We start from the raw sequence: 15,390 nt of genomic DNA on the forward strand, positions 1-15,390 counted from the left end.
AACCTCATTAAAAGACATGGCCAAACTATGATCCTCTGTGATTGTCTATGGAGAAACCACACGTAGCCTAAACTTGCCAATGAGCATGAGATGATGGATATTTTCTTCCCCCTCCTTCGAGTTTGGCACCCTTCCTCCTTCCCTCTTTGAAAGATGTCTTGATGCATGCATCCCATGCTAACCCTGTCTCTGTCCCCACAGCTGACCATGGCAAAAAGCACTGAGCACGTTCTAAAGGGATTCTTGGAAGGTCCCCTAAAGTTTCCACCCACCTACAAGTTTGATGTTGGCACCAACAATTATGATACAAGGTAAAGATGTGAAGATTTGTTTTTTATCAAATGTGTAGATTCGGTTTTAAACAAGTTGGGTGGTGGGGCGGGGGCCTGGGGAACAGGAAAGTCGCCAATAAGTAAAGAGGATGCTCTGTGTTGGAGAGACTGGGAGTAGCTGCCATCAGATCTGATTAGCAATTTGGAATCTATGTCAAAGTCAAGTGGAGATAAATGAGCTTTAGGTGCCAAAAGCAAGGCTGTTTCTAGGGTAATTCAAGAAGAGACTCCTGCCTAGGCTTCTAACAGTATTGAGGCAGGAGCGGTGGGAGCCTCTGCCAATCTTTTTTTTTTTTTTAATTTATTTATTTATCACAAAACAGCAGAGTACATAGCGCAATTAGCCATTCGCCTACATCCCTTCTCGGGCCGGCGTTAGTTCGAGTTATCATATCAGTGACTCCTAGGCATAGTCAAAGGAAAAAATCAAACATCATGTCAAGCAAGTGGTCAGGACCTCTCCGGCAAGCTAATACTATCAGTAGCGTGATGTGCCTTGTGTGTGTACAAACAAGTCTATATAGTTTTAACATTTTCTCCCAACTCACCCCCCACCCCAAGAACCCCGCCTCTCCCCAACTATTCCCCAGTCAGTGCTCCTCAGGTGTGGCAGTGTATAAGCTGTTGACGTGCTGTGGCTTGTGCTGCGTGCTACATTCTGTAACTCCAAGGGATGTCTCCGAGGTCCACACTCTCTCAGGGAAACTGTAACTCCCACCGGACTAAGTCGCGCTGCCTTGTAAGGGACTTCCCTAGCTGTCTACCAGGTCATCTTCGTCTATCCTGGAAGTTAAGTAGGTCTGGTATAACCCCCAGAAGTTCTTGGGCCGACTTCGTGGTGGAAGCAGCTCACTGTAAAGCTCCGCTTGAGTATTACAGAACATCATGTCGTTTGACCAACGTTTCAGCGTCGGAAGAGGGCCCCTCATCCAGTGTAAGGCGTCTACTCGTTTGGCAAGGAGCATGCCCATGCTGACCATTTTTCTCACAGGTGCAGGCACATTCTTAGCATAGCCCAGCACTGCGAGCGCTGGGTCCCTGTCTAAGTCAATTTCCACAATAATGCTCATTTCAGTGAATATCTTGTGCCAGAATCTCTGGACCCCCGGGCACATCCATGCTAAATGCAGGAAGTCCGCAACTGGAGCGTGGCATCTCTCACAGCCTGGCGTGTCCCGGAGACCATACCTGTGCAGCCTTTCCGGCGTATGATACACTCGCTGTAAAAATTTAAAGTGGATCAGACGGTGTCGCCCGTTCAGCCAGATCCGCCTCGAGGCCACACAGCAGTACGCCCACATACTGTCATCTATTTGGGTGTCCAGGTCGGTTTGCCAGGCCAAGCGAGCCCTCGTGTACTGTAGTGCCGTATGCCCATGCCCTATTTTATAAAGCCTAGAGATCAGCTTCTGCGGTGCCTCGGTGTCTATGACATATACCAGTTCCGGTATTTCAGGGGGTTCCTCCATGTCGGGCCCAGCAGATCTAGAAGGGCACTTCGAACCCTATGATACTGAAAGCGCTGAAGTAACGAGGGGCGCTCCCTCCCTCGTGCCAGCTGGTCCCACGTCTTTACCTTTCCATGCTCAAATAGGTCTCCCAGAGTGCTTGCGCCCAGTTCGCTGAGGGCCCTATGTACACCAGGTTCCGCCAATGTGGGGAGCCATAGTGCCCAATGTATCGGCATATTGGGTGCATACATCAGTTCTTTGTCTTGTCGCTGTAGTATGGAGTGCCAGGCATGGTTAGTAGACAGGAGGGAGTCCAGTGTACCTACTCTGCGGTCCCTAGGGCCGCAGATAGTCGCAGGAAGCGGAGTTGGGTTTGCGAACAGCCGCTCCAGTATCACATGCGGAATGTCCTGATTACCATGAATCCAGGTGTGGAGGTGTGAGGTCTGCGCGATCCTATAATAGCGCTCCATATCTGGCGCAGCTAGTCCCCCTTGCTCGTACGGCAGTTTAAGGACCTTCCACTGCACTCTAGGTTGCTTTCCGGCCCAGGCAAGTCGCACGAGAAGTTTGTCTAAGGTTTTGAAGAAGGCTCTAGAGAGGACAATCGGGATATTGGTAAAGAGGAACAGGAATTGTGGCAGGACCACCATTTTCATCAAAGCGATTCGTCCCATCAATGACAGCGGAAGCTTAATCCAGAGCTCAACGTCCTCTGCGAGTTTGCTATAGGCAACTCCGTAATTTTCCCTCATCATGATTTCGGGATCCGAGTGTAGCATTATGCCCAGATACCTTATCGGTTCTGTAGACCATTGGAGCGGGTATACCATCTCGAAGGGTTCGGTGACAGGGGTCAGGGGAAACGCCACTGATTTGGACCAATTGACTTTCAGCCCCGAGAGCGCTCCAAAACGTACAACCTCTCTCAGAACCGATGTGAGATTGTTCACTGGATCTCTGATGTATAGCAGAGTGTCGTCCGCGTACGTGGATATACCAATCTTATAGGTGGGGTAGTTGATAGCTTCATAAGAGTGGTACTCCCGAATCGGGCAGGCCAGAGGCTCTGCCACCAGAGCGTAAAGTAATGGCGAGAGGGGGCATCCCTGTCTCGTGCCCCTGCTGATGGTAAACGGCTCCGAGACTGCGTCGCCCAGTCTAACTCGGGCAGTGGGTTTGTAGTAAAGCGCGCCAAGGAGTTGGAGGAAAAGGTCTCCAAGCCCCAACTTCTTAAGTACTCTGCGCATGAATGCCCATTCTACGGAGTCAAACGCTTTCTCCATGTCTAGGAAGACAGCGATGGCCTTGGTGTCATGCCTGGTATGCTGCATGGTTCCCATCACTGTGCGGATGTTGTATGTGAGATTCCGCGCTGGAATAAATCCCGCTTGCTCTGGGGCCACCAACTCAGGGGCCACAAGTGCCAATCTGGTCGCCAGCACCTTAGCATAGAGTTTGGCATCCACGTTGATAAGTGACAGGGGGCGGTATGAGCCTGGAAGGTCATGCGGTTTGCCCGGTTTCAATATTATTACTAAGAGCCTCTCTCATAGAGGGCGGCATGGCGCCATCCTCACAGATTTCGTCAAAGAGAGCGGAAAGATAGGGCAATAGCTTATCTTTGTACGCCTTTGGCGAAGGTCACAGTTAATCCGTCAGTCCCTGGGGCACTTTCAGACCTCATGCCGTCCAGAGCGTCTGATATCTCCTCCCGGAGAATGGGGGACATTAAGAATTCCCTCTGCCAGTTCTCGAGGAACGGCATCTTGATATAGCTTAAGTAGTTGTCAATTTGATCCTCTACCCCGGAGATCTTGTTTGTGTAGAGCTCCGCATAAAACCCCTTAAATTCCGCGAGTATGTCCTCCTCCGCTGTTAACACTGCTCCCCCTGCCGATTGCATTTCTGTGACTACCTGCCTTCTCCTGGCGCCCTTCATTATCCTGGCTAGTAGCGCGCCTGGCCGGTCTCCCTCACCATAAGTGCGCGCCGTCGCATACTTTCCTAGGTGCCGCACTTCTCTGTCTGCCTCCTCGTGAAACTCTTTCAGGAGCTCCTGCAGAGTCCCGTCTCCTGCGGGGGTTTGGCCCGCTAGATGCAATTTTTCACACTCTATTTGCCCCTCAAGGTATGTCAGTCTGTGTCTAATAGCTTTCAGGACACTGGAATGTTTAGCCATGACTATCCCTCTGACGTAGACCTTAAAAGTCTCCCATATCGTCCCGAAACTGTCCACTGTGCCTATGTTAGTATCGAAAAACATGTCTATTTCTTCCCCTAGTTCGGCTCTGAACGTCTCGTCTAACAGTGAATATGGTGGGAAGCGCCACGTGAATGGGGGTATCCTCTGCCTGGGAGTGTTAAGTACCAACAATATAGGGGAGTGGTCCGACAGCGTACGGGGGAGCACCCTACAGCCCCTCACAGTCGCTAGTAACGGGAGTGTGGACAACCAATAGTCTATTCTAGTATGTATATTGTGGTACGCAGAGTAGTGTGTGTATCCCCCTCTATCTCGGTGTCTTTCCCTCCAGACGTCCACCAGTCCCAGTCTCACCATTTCAGCTTGCATTTGCAGCGTGGCAGCTGCCGGGCGTCAGGGTGGACCCGCCGACCTGTCCAGATCCGGGCTAAAAATGAAGTTAAAGTCTCCCCCCCACAGCATACTATCTGAGGACCACTCAGTACAGTGTTCTGCTACTGCCGCATAAAAGTCCGGGGAGTCGTAATTCGGGCCGTATACATTCATGATCAGCAGACTGAGCCCCTTGCCCGTACATTTGCTTAGCACAAACCTTCCTTCCGGGTCCGCTCTCAACAGTGTGAGGGACAATTTGGATTTTGGGTTGACCCATGTGAGAACACCCCTAGCATGCGAGGTGAAACCTGCATAAGTGGAGTTACCCTGGAGGCCCCTATGTGTAAGCATCTTACTGGTGTTGGGTAGGTGCGTTTCTTGCAGCAGGGCTAGGTCTATGTGGTGTCTTTGGAGGTAGTGCAGTACCTTGCGGAGTTTACGATGGTCATTCAATCCCCTCACGTTCCACGTCAATGCCTTAAAGGTCTCTGTGTCAGTCATTGACTCTTCGTGTGGTGCGTTAGCCATTCAGAATGTAGCAATACTTCATATGCATTACAAGTATAGGTACTGTCATTCGTCGTATGCAACTACTGCCAAACACCTCTATGGAAGGTAACATTTCAGAGCACGCTAAGACCCCCCCCCCCGAACATATCTGGTCCCAACACATTCACATCCCCCCGCCTCCCACAGTCAACCAACCCCAACCTGGTGTGACCGAAGCCCCACTGCCCCTCCCCCCCACCCAATGTCAAACCCATGCGACAAGACCCCGAACAGGCTCAATCCGAGCTGTTACTGCTGAAAGCGCTGGGGCAGAGGTAGCCTAATCAGTCCTTTCATCGTCCACTGTCCTTCCGGGACTTCCGCACAATGTCTATAGACTGCCCCTTTGCCAGCGCCACGGTTATAGAGTTTAGCAGTGACTCGTAAACACAGTATTCTACCAAAAGGTCGTAGTCCTCGCCTCCCCTCCCTCCCGACCGCCAGTGTTTCTGTTCCCCCCTTGTGTTGTGTATTCGGGAACCATTCCCTGCTCAGGGTGATTACAGTAGTTTGAGTGCAACCCCACAGTGATACCAACTCAAAATGCGTAGATCTCACCCACAGTACAGCATACAAAAGTCCAGCGACTGCAGCAGATTGTTCCGTGGGGGCGTCGTTCACCAATCCAAGGAGGGGGTCCGGGGTTGCGCAAGCAGTCAATTCTCCTTAAGGTGCCATGTGTACCCCCCTTCTCATCAGTCCTGTTCCTCAAGGTCTTCATTACTGGTCCGCTCCGCCGTACGTGTCTCCGGGCTCCCCTGGTTCTCTTTCATCCACACCTTCAGTGATTTTTGCAGTTCTTTGGGATCAGTGAAAAAATGCGAGTGTCCCTGCCTGTTGATGCGCAGCCTCGCTGGGTATAACATGGCGTAGTCCAAGCCAAGGTCTCTAAGTTGCTGTTTGTACGGGGCAAATCTTCGTCTCTCCTCCTGTACTTTCGTGGTGAAATCGGGGTACAGCGATATGTCCATTCCCTCGTACTGTAGCTTCCCCTTCTCACGGGCAGCTCGGAGGGCTGTGTCCCTGTCCCTGTAATTTAACAGCTTCGCTATGATCGGCCTAGGGTTGGCACCCGGGGGAGGCCTTGGTCCGAGGGTGCGATGGGCGCGCTCAACTATGAACATTGGGGAAAAGGTGTCGTCCCCCAGTAGTGTCTTCAGGAGCTTCTCGACAAACAGTTCCATTTTGCCCGTTTGGGTCGACTCGGCCACTCCCGTAACGCGGATGTTGGAGCGCCTAGAGCGTGCCTCCAAGTCCTCCGACTTGTCCTGTATTACCTGAAGCAGCCTTCCGAATTGTTTACGATCGGCATCCCACTCTGATTGCGCCCCCTCAGCCTCCGTCAATCTGCGCTCCGCCATGTCCAGCCGCTCCGCGTGCTTGTCTACCCTTTCTGTCATGCGATCCATCCGATACGCCAACGCATCAATCTTGTTGCCAATGGCCGACATGCCTTCCTGCAGGCCTTTCTCCATGGTAGTGAGCATCCCTTTTATTTCCGCACACAGTGAGGGACCCGGGTCACCAGCCGCACCCGGAGACTGGGCAATCGGTTGTTCTGGCTCCTTATGTCGTCGTTGATCGAACGACAGTTTCGTCTGTGTTCTGTCTCCCTTGCCCATAGTTATGTTGTCAGAGAAGGCCGGGGCCCACGTGGAAGAAGGCCCCACTGAGTACTAGTGCGCTTCGCGTGCCTCCTCGCTGGGTGCTAGTAGGTTCAGGTGTTCGGTAGTTCAGGCTGTGTAGGGCGCGTGTCCTGCCGGGGCCCGCTGGCGCCACGTGTGTCCGCAGGCCTCGGTAGTTGCGGCCTGTAATTCACCCCCCGGTCCCACCGGTGCGGCCCAGGGCTGTGCCAATGCTTAGTTCTTGTGGGGGGGGGCCCCGGTGCTCAGAGAGCCTCTCACTCCCCAGTCGCAGCGCTGCTACCCTGTGCAGAGGCTATGCTTGTGTATCCAGTGCCCGGGACAAGCGTACCTTCTGGGGGCTCCGTAGTTGCCACGTGGTCCGCCTCCGGCCTCTTAGCTGGACCGGCGCCTCCCTCGCTGCTCCTGTCGCCCCCAATGTCTCGTGCCGCACCTCCGGTGCGTGGTCCAGGAGAGAGGGGTAGCTGGAAGGTCAGCCCCCACCGAGCCCCGGCAGACCCCGAGTCATCCTCCCAGCGCGGCCGCACGTCGGGTGACGTATCTCGGCCCCACCGTCCAGGAAAGGCCGGGGATCCGGGCCTGGTCTGGCGCCTGCAGAGTAGTCGGGGAAAAATGAGGGTTCCCAAGCCCGTTTCTCGATCAAATTGCAGCCGGAGGTCCGTTAGGGGCAGAGACGGCGATTTCCGCCGTTATTGCTTGGTGATCACCGCTTTAACAGGATCTCTGTCGGATAGTTGTCAGCGCTGGCTCGGAGCTTCGCTCTTACGCGTCCACCATTGACGCCGGCTAGCTCCGCCCCAGGGTGCCTCTGCCAATCTTAACAGTGGAAAAGTCCTTGTATCAGGTCAGTCTATATACCCTGGATCTATGGGTGTGGTAACATACTGAGAATTGGAAAATATGATTTCTGTACAGCAATACAGAAACTCTTCTACTCAATGACAGCGAAGATGTGATGGCAGAGAGCTAGGCAATTCTGATAGTGGATAATTTGTAGGAGAAGAGACAACTAAGTTGTCATGTGTCAGACCCCGTTTGGGGCACAGGGAAGGTACGAGCTATTGGGCCACAACCATGGTGTTTGGAGTTGTTCGCCTTTGGTGTCCTGGTGTTGGGCCAAGTAACACTTTCCACACTGAACTCACAGGGTAGTGTGGGCGAGCAGCCAAAGGCTTCTTGGAGTGATAGTTTGAGAGTAGAGACTCATAAATCATCAACCAAAAGACGTACTAACACACTATCCACCTCATTGCTTGTCAGAGGAAAGTAGAAGTACTTTACTATTAAAGCAAATCGAAATACTACGCAGAGTAATAGCGTTCAGCTACAGGGTGCAACAACTCTGCAGGCTAAAAAATGCTAGAACCAGAATGGGTTGGGTCACTTTCAAATGTCACTTTAAGTCTGGAGTGCAGACACAATCTTTGTGCAAGGTGATGGCTCTCACAGCTGGAATTGACTCCAAGCTGGAGTATCCCAGAACCTGAGCACAGTGAAGCACCTGGTTGTCATCAGACTTCCTGAAGTAGTTAACAGGAACAGACAAAAGAGAAAAACTTGCCGACAAACTGAGTCACTTTTAACAACAGAATTTGCCGACCCGTTCCCCACCATCCACCAAATGACAGTGCTCAGGAATGACTAATCGGCAGCCCTCTGATAAAAATGTCCCCATAGAGTTGCTAATAGTAGGCCTTTCTCAATCTTCTCTCACTTTATTGTCCAAGTCTCATTGTTTCAGCTACAGACAGTACATGTCCAATGTCTGGGTAACATGATTGGGGCTGTTAGGCCACTCTCCCACTGAAACTGAAGAAAGGTCTGCTCAGTACTCCCAATTCACAAACATTTTGGTGTGCCGCTGACACCAGTTCACGCCAAAACCCCCGGACTTGGACAGTAGTCAGTAAAGACTGTGTCAGTGAAGAAGGAATGTTTGGTATAACCATTCAGGTTACAAAACTGTTCCTGAACCTTGCAGTCACCAGGGACAGCCCTTGAGAGCCCCAGCTAGATTAGTGCATCACCTGGGCCATCAAAAATCAAGGTTCTAGTTTCACATGCAGTCAGCCTGCACAGGGCAGGGTACCATTCAGTATGGAAGAAAGTGTAATTACGAAAGGATTGAGTGCTCGATATTGTGAAACTTTTATGGTTTTCTGTACGTGAAACCAAATAAAGTTGAGTTTGATTTGATTTGAGTGCTCGATATAAGTATACACCTCCGGCTCTTGTGTCTTAAAGGAATATGTATCTGCATGTGTTAGAGAATTCCTCAAAAAAGGTGCTTTGAGCTCCATGCTCTGCAACAAGCGAAGGGACAGTAAATTGTAGAGAATCAAGAAAGGCTGGTGTGGAAAGGGGCAAAGATATTTAAGTAAAAATATTACAAACGTAGACGAGGCAAAGCTTGTTTCAAATAGATTTTCATGAACAATTTGGTATAGTAAGTGTCCGGGAGGGGAGTGGTACCGAGAAAGGGTAGTGACATGTGAAACGTACATTAATAGGTATTGGACTGTATTTATTTGAGCGGTGATTTGAGAGGGTTTCATAATGTTTTGAGGGAAATTTGCTCATGGCCTGGAGCAACTGCCAAAGGGAGTGGGTCAGATAATGCATATGGTGCAAAATGCAGTAGGGTATGAGGAAGATCATTTTAATATGAAGGGAATATTTTTTCTGAGCGCGTACCTCTTATCAAGAGTCAGTGAAATTATGTTATAGATTAAGGACAGGTGGTATAATGCAGATAGTCTTACATACGATGACGCCTGTAGGATTTGTTGAGAGTGCTATACACCAATATCTGTATTTGGTCTCAATGGGATTAATGTGAAGGGATAAAGAGTGCTGGGCATCAGTATTGAACCCATGAGCATTGTGTGTATTAAGACTACTTTTCTGTTGAGCAGGATTTGCCATGTCTGCTCCTCATTTTTAAGATACTACTATACCATATCATAGATTCAAAAACTTGCTAAAGATCTAATAACTGTATGCTCCATCAGCGCAAAGAAGAGGAAACCAGCATGGACGGACCGCATACTTTGGAAGATGAAAGCTCCCAGCTCCCCGTGCCTGTCTCAAAACTCCGCTGGTCGGCGGCTCTCTGGGGCCACAGCGGTTGAGGGCATGCATGTCAGCCTGCTCAGCTATCGCAGCCACATGCAGTACACCGAAAGCGACCACAAGCCAGTCTCGGCCATTTTCTCGGTGAAGGTGAGTCCATGAGTGTATTTGGCATACCCAGCTTGTGGCTATGACTGCCTTACACCGAAATCTCTCTAGAGTACACTTATGGACACACATTTGTTTGATGTCAAATGGGATTGCATATGTGGTTGCCTCTGGCTCATTGGCTAGTCTTTGTTTCTGGGGCTTATTCTTCCAGTCAGGGCCAGTCTCTACAAGCTGGTCTAACCTTGGTAGGTTACTGATTAGTCATGATTTTGGGATGGCCTGTAACAGTAAACTTCTTCATTCTGTGTGGATTGACCTGTAGGCATTGAGCTAAACTTTGGACATTTAACTAACTTCTCATATGCAGTGATCTTTTGATGCTGGTCTGGTCTTTACGTATTAAGCGAGTTTCTCCTATTTTGAATGTCGTCTGGAGATTTGCTGAGTTCTCTTTCTGTTACACTGGTTTCTGCATTGTCTTTTAATTTCATTGATGGGTTTATTTCTAAGGTTTGCCTGCTTATGGAAGATTGGTTTGTGTATGTTAGTTTTGTGTCTCTAGGTGGGTGATTATTATGCATATATTTATGATGGTTCAGGTTATGCATGTTGGATTGTTGACGTACATTTTGATGCATTTCTGTACAGTGTGTTTGTCTTTGTATGTTGGTGTAATATCTTGGTTAGTGTGCTCTTTTGCACTTTCTTTTCTTAGGTCAGAGGTCTCTGTGTGTTAAATTCGTATCCCCTTGTTCTATATTTCTGGAGTCCTGATATCCTCGACAGTAAGCAGAGTTACTTACTTCGTTTTTTCCTGCTTCTTTCAGTTTAGCTACAAGGCGGATACTCCCCTGGTGCAGATAGTGGAGGTGGATGAGTGGTCCAAGGCTTCAGATGCCGTTGTCGTATTCAAGATGTCTCCGACTTACCCAAAGAATTCATGGGACTGGATTGGCCTTTATAAGGTAGGAAAGTACATGGACCACTAGTAATGCAGCAGATGCTGAACTGACCAATAGTGCATTAATTTTTTAATTTTCATTGTATTTTAATGGCATGGTTGGCAGTGCTTGGTAAAAACTCTCTTGAATTTAAGCCAAGATACTTAATAGTATACTTCCCATCTTCCGTACATTACAGCCCACTGATGGTGTTCACAGCTAAATCCCAGCAAAGTTAATATGTCCTGTGCCCAATCTCTCTTCTGGGGTGAAACGTATCCCATCTGTTCCTCACAACATGTCACATCTCTGTCAACACTAGAAAAAGGTGTTCATTATACAAAGTCACTGGCCACACAGTCGGCTGTGAAGATGTAGAGCCTGATGGAGAGTCTGGTCGACAGGTTACTCCATCACAAACATACGGATATCCCGTCCACCGTATTACAGGTGCATTATTTCCAATGGAACTTGTAATGTGGCGAATGGATCTGTCACGTTAGTGACAGAGTAACCTGTCTGCCGACCTCTAAATAAGGCCTTTAATCTTTTGCGTGGTGTAGCCCTTGCAGAAAAGGATTACACACAAACGAATCTGTCTCCGTCAGAGCAGACGAGAACTCCCTCTCCATCCGAGCAGATGAGAAACGGATGAAGCAGAACATCATTTGCCTACTCATTCCCTTCCGGAGTGAACAAGGGGCAATGTGGTAAGCCCCTTCCCTCCCAAGTAAGGAGTCTCTATGGCTTCTTTGCAAGATGTTGTCTTGAGACACCAAAGGAGCCCACTGCAAACCCTGCCACATTAAGATCAGGAAGAAAGTGGGTATAATAATACTAATAATACCAGCATTTGTAAAGCGCACAGCTACCTCCGGAGAGGTGTCCCGGCGCTGGGGGCCGTCGGGAAGATTAAGCGAGCTATTGCCCAGAGTCACATAGTGCTGGGCTAACCTACCTCCCGCGCCGGGGATTGAACCATGTGGTCCGGAGTCAGGCACCCTGGCTACCGTGCCATGGGATATGTATTCCCTGGCAGCGCTGGCTCCTTGCGGCTAATTTTGTCCGGAGAGGGCTTTGTGATGGTAGACTGGTTTGGTTGGTCGGTCTGTTGTTCATGGAACTGCTACCAAGGACTAAGGCCTCACCTGCCAGGCCTCTGGGAGGGATTAATCGCCAGTGGATGTCAAGTCAAGTCAAGTCAAGTAAAGAATTTATATAGCGCACTACATACCCAGAGGGTCTCAAGGCGCTTAGGGAGGGGAGGAGGATTACTTGTCAAATATCCACGTTTTGTCCAAACCTTTCCAATGGTGCACCATCTGTAATGAGGCTGAAGCCTCAGTTTGTTAGTAAGTCCTCTTCTGCTAGGCGTGGGTTTCTGTAATGAGGCACAAAGTGTCTAGTATTATGTAATTGACCTGAAGAAATATTTTAGAGCTGATTTATTGAAATGTAGCACGGTGCTGAAATTTCCTGACCCTGCCCGTTCCTTAATCATTCCTCTTCAATATCTGCAGTGAAAATTCAGGGGCAAATCACTTTGTTTGTTAAATCTGCAATGGAATTTCCTTTGGTGACACCAAGGGAGGTACATCAAGGGAAATGTGCATATATTACATGATATCCCACTTCAATTGGACAGTGACCTTCAAGTGCTTATAGCTACCAAGGTATGATCTGGAGACAAATTGGATATGCTTGGTGTCTGGTGGACAGGAAGTGAAGGCAGTACAGCCTCAAGATTGATTCAAGCAAATGAGTACCTCTTACCTGTCCCTCCACAGACAGCCACAAGGCTGCAATATTAGACCAGCTCTTGGTGTAAGGCGATTACCCCACTGCACATGTGTGTGTGTGTGTGTGTGTGTGTGTGTGTGTGTGTGTGTGTGTGTGTGTGCGCGTGCATGCATGTGTGTGGATCTGCAGATCTGCTTTGTTTTCTCTGTGTACCGTCCTGCAGGAGGAGCACAACTAAAGCTCTGCGTGACTAGTCCTGTCCTAGTTTTGCTCTAAACTGTCTGATTCCTGCCTTTTATTGTTATCCTAAACCAATGCAATGAAATCTGAAAATGCTGGAATTCCCACCTGGCAAAAGCAATAGAAGTGAATGGGAAACTAGCTAAGTGGAATAGGCAAATTGTCTTGTGTGGCAATAAGGAGCAGGAGTGAGGGCAGAGACTGTTGGTGGAGGAATGAGAGATACAGGTAAGAGCACGGTAGGATAACCCTGTTTACGAATGGCAGGGAACTTACCATATTAGTTAATTCTATTTATCCTTGACTTATCAGTGCTTGCAAGCGTAGACATTGGTTACAGTTTGATAAATGATCACAAAATGTGTCACAGAGATGCTGGAAAGTAGGAGATAAACATATGCCACTACTAGCAGATGAACTGAGACAGTTTTGGGGGAAAAACTCAGGGAACCATTGGTAGAGAAAGCTCAAGGACTATACCCCCATGTGCTTCTTAATCTCAAAGAAAGGTGGTGCACTTCTAATAACGATGGACTAAGGGGGCATAACGCATGCCTCTGCAGCCCATGTGGTGCCGGCGGGCCCCAATCCTCCAGGGTCCAGTGCTTTAAATGGGCCGGAGCTCACCGGTACTGAGTACCGGCACTTTTTATTTTTATCCCTTCAAGTACCGGCACCCCGCCAAGGAGAGTACCGGTACTATTGTCTGATATGTTGTTCATTGCTAATTCGTCAGAGGCAAGGTGGCGCCTGCCTCTATGATACTCTGACAGCCAAAGTGCCCGTGTAGCCCTGTGCTGAGCCCCTGCGGAACCCTTCAACAGCAGCTCAGTTTCATTATGTCTTTTACGTGTAGGTGTCGAGAATCTCACCTTCATGCTGAGCTTGACAGAGCAGTGTCCATACCATTCAGACACTGCTCTGTCCATCACATTTACACTATGGTGTGTATTTGTGCACACCCTGGAATCCAGGCAACCCACTGAGAGTGGCAATTAAGGAAAGCCACAGGAGGTAAAGAGTTAAAAGTGTCCTTTATCCTGTGGGCCTTTTGTATGAGCGTTTGACTGATTGTGAGTGTTTAACGGCTTGTGTGTGCCTTTAGGTGTAAGGGAAAGAGGAAGATATAGAATCTGCATAGTCTAAGAAGGTGTTTTAAAGAAAGTGTGCAGACTGCATTGTATGTGCATGTATGTTCGGACCTGTGTGAGTGTGTCCGCACACGAGAATTTGAGTACTAAGCCCAATGCAAATAAATAATAATAATCAGAGCCACTGTAATTATGCGTCAGGGTTGATTAAATTATGCAGCAAGAAAAGGCACCTTATGCTGGTAATGCAGAATAGTTCCTGATTGTATTACTTCATTATTTTGTAATTTGTATACTTGTTAACACTGTCTGGGCATAGCTTGCACTTCAGTTTAAACATAGAAATAAGCAACAGGAAGGTGAGAAGTCAACCTTTGGAAAGGGCCTTTTTACTGCGCAGCAGCATGTGTTGATACAATGTTACTAACTTTTTAACTGTTCGAGGTAGAAACCATTTTGTTGTTAAAACTTGAAGATTATACAGCAGAGGATGTGGCAAATGCGGCAGATCCATAATTTATGTGAAAATGAATCGCATAATTCCACTTTCCTTACAATAACAGTGTGGCATCAAGAAGCAGCACTAGCTAAAAAGTATTGGCTAAGCCATTAGGTGTGGCCTTGGTAAAGCTGATGCAATTGTTAATTCAAAAAAGATGATTGCACTAATATGTCACACAAAAAAAGAAAACATTCCTTCTACCATTGTATATAATGTAACCGTATCAGTGCGCCCTGTCAAGCATGTGACTTAGAATTGTTTTTTAGTTGGGGGGAGGGGGGGATTACAGCACAAACTAGACTCCAAAGTATTAGAGCATTTTATGTGAGCACCAGTTGCATTACAGATGGACACATTAATTTTTTTGCGAGGCACAGGGGGATTCATTGATTTGCCTAGAATCACAGGATGTTCAGCATCCCTGTCGAGACTCGTACCCGGTTCTCCAGCTTCAAGGTCAACTGTTCTAGTTGTTCGGCAACATCCTCTCCTCAACTGGTTTAGAACCCCTTTTTAGTTTTAATACACATCACATGGAAGTATGATTCTTATTGGTGCAAGTTAAAGCTACGTTGGCCCTTAATTAATGTAACCTGGAGACCTATTTTAAGCAAACACAATGACTAAAAAATGGATAAAAACTGGAAAGAAAAAAATAATTGCCAAAGTAAAGTACTGGCCCACCAGCCTATCAGTAAAGTGCACTTTTTAGGGCAAACTTGCCCATGCGATTAGAAAAAATGTTGTCACTCAAAGGGCAAGGTGGTTAGTTGCCTTCATGGGCTGCCGCTTTAACCCATGCTATTTGTTGTGGTGAGTGGAAGCAGAATGTGAATGATAACTGAGCAGACCCAGGGATGAAGACGGTTGAGTAAAATTCCCCTCTACATGTGTTTTTTTTTATTTATGGAATTTCATTTCATATGGCTGATGAAACAACTAAAGCTGTCCCTGCCCAAACCTATAAAAAGAAATGGGGGTTAGCTGGGCTTCATTTTCCTGCAGGATCTGAAGAAGGACAGATCAGTGATGTTCTTTTGCGGCAATTATTGTTTTCTATTGTCCGTGTTAAGATGAGAGAGGACTAGGGGCGTGTGTGTGTGTGTGTGCTGGATGGTGGGGAGGGGACGGCAATTA

The 15,390-nt window shown here is 48.3% G+C and overlaps 1 protein-coding gene across 1 annotated transcript in view; it reads left to right on the forward strand.

The window, feature by feature from the left end:
- INPP5J (inositol polyphosphate-5-phosphatase J) overlaps window positions 1-15,390 on the forward strand; it is a 182,110-nt gene that overhangs the window by 141,062 nt on the left and 25,658 nt on the right. Inside the window, exons 8-10 of the mRNA XM_086943176.1 lie at window positions 202-311; window positions 9,568-9,778; window positions 10,567-10,704. Of these exons, the coding sequence (XP_086799302.1) occupies window positions 202-311; window positions 9,568-9,778; window positions 10,567-10,704 (459 nt within the window). The remainder of the gene's footprint in view (window positions 1-201; window positions 312-9,567; window positions 9,779-10,566; window positions 10,705-15,390) is intronic.

Source organism: Lissotriton vulgaris, chromosome 11, assembly GCF_964263255.1.
Source record: "Lissotriton vulgaris chromosome 11, aLisVul1.2, whole genome shotgun sequence".
Classification (NCBI taxonomy): Eukaryota; Metazoa; Chordata; class Amphibia; order Caudata; family Salamandridae; genus Lissotriton; species Lissotriton vulgaris.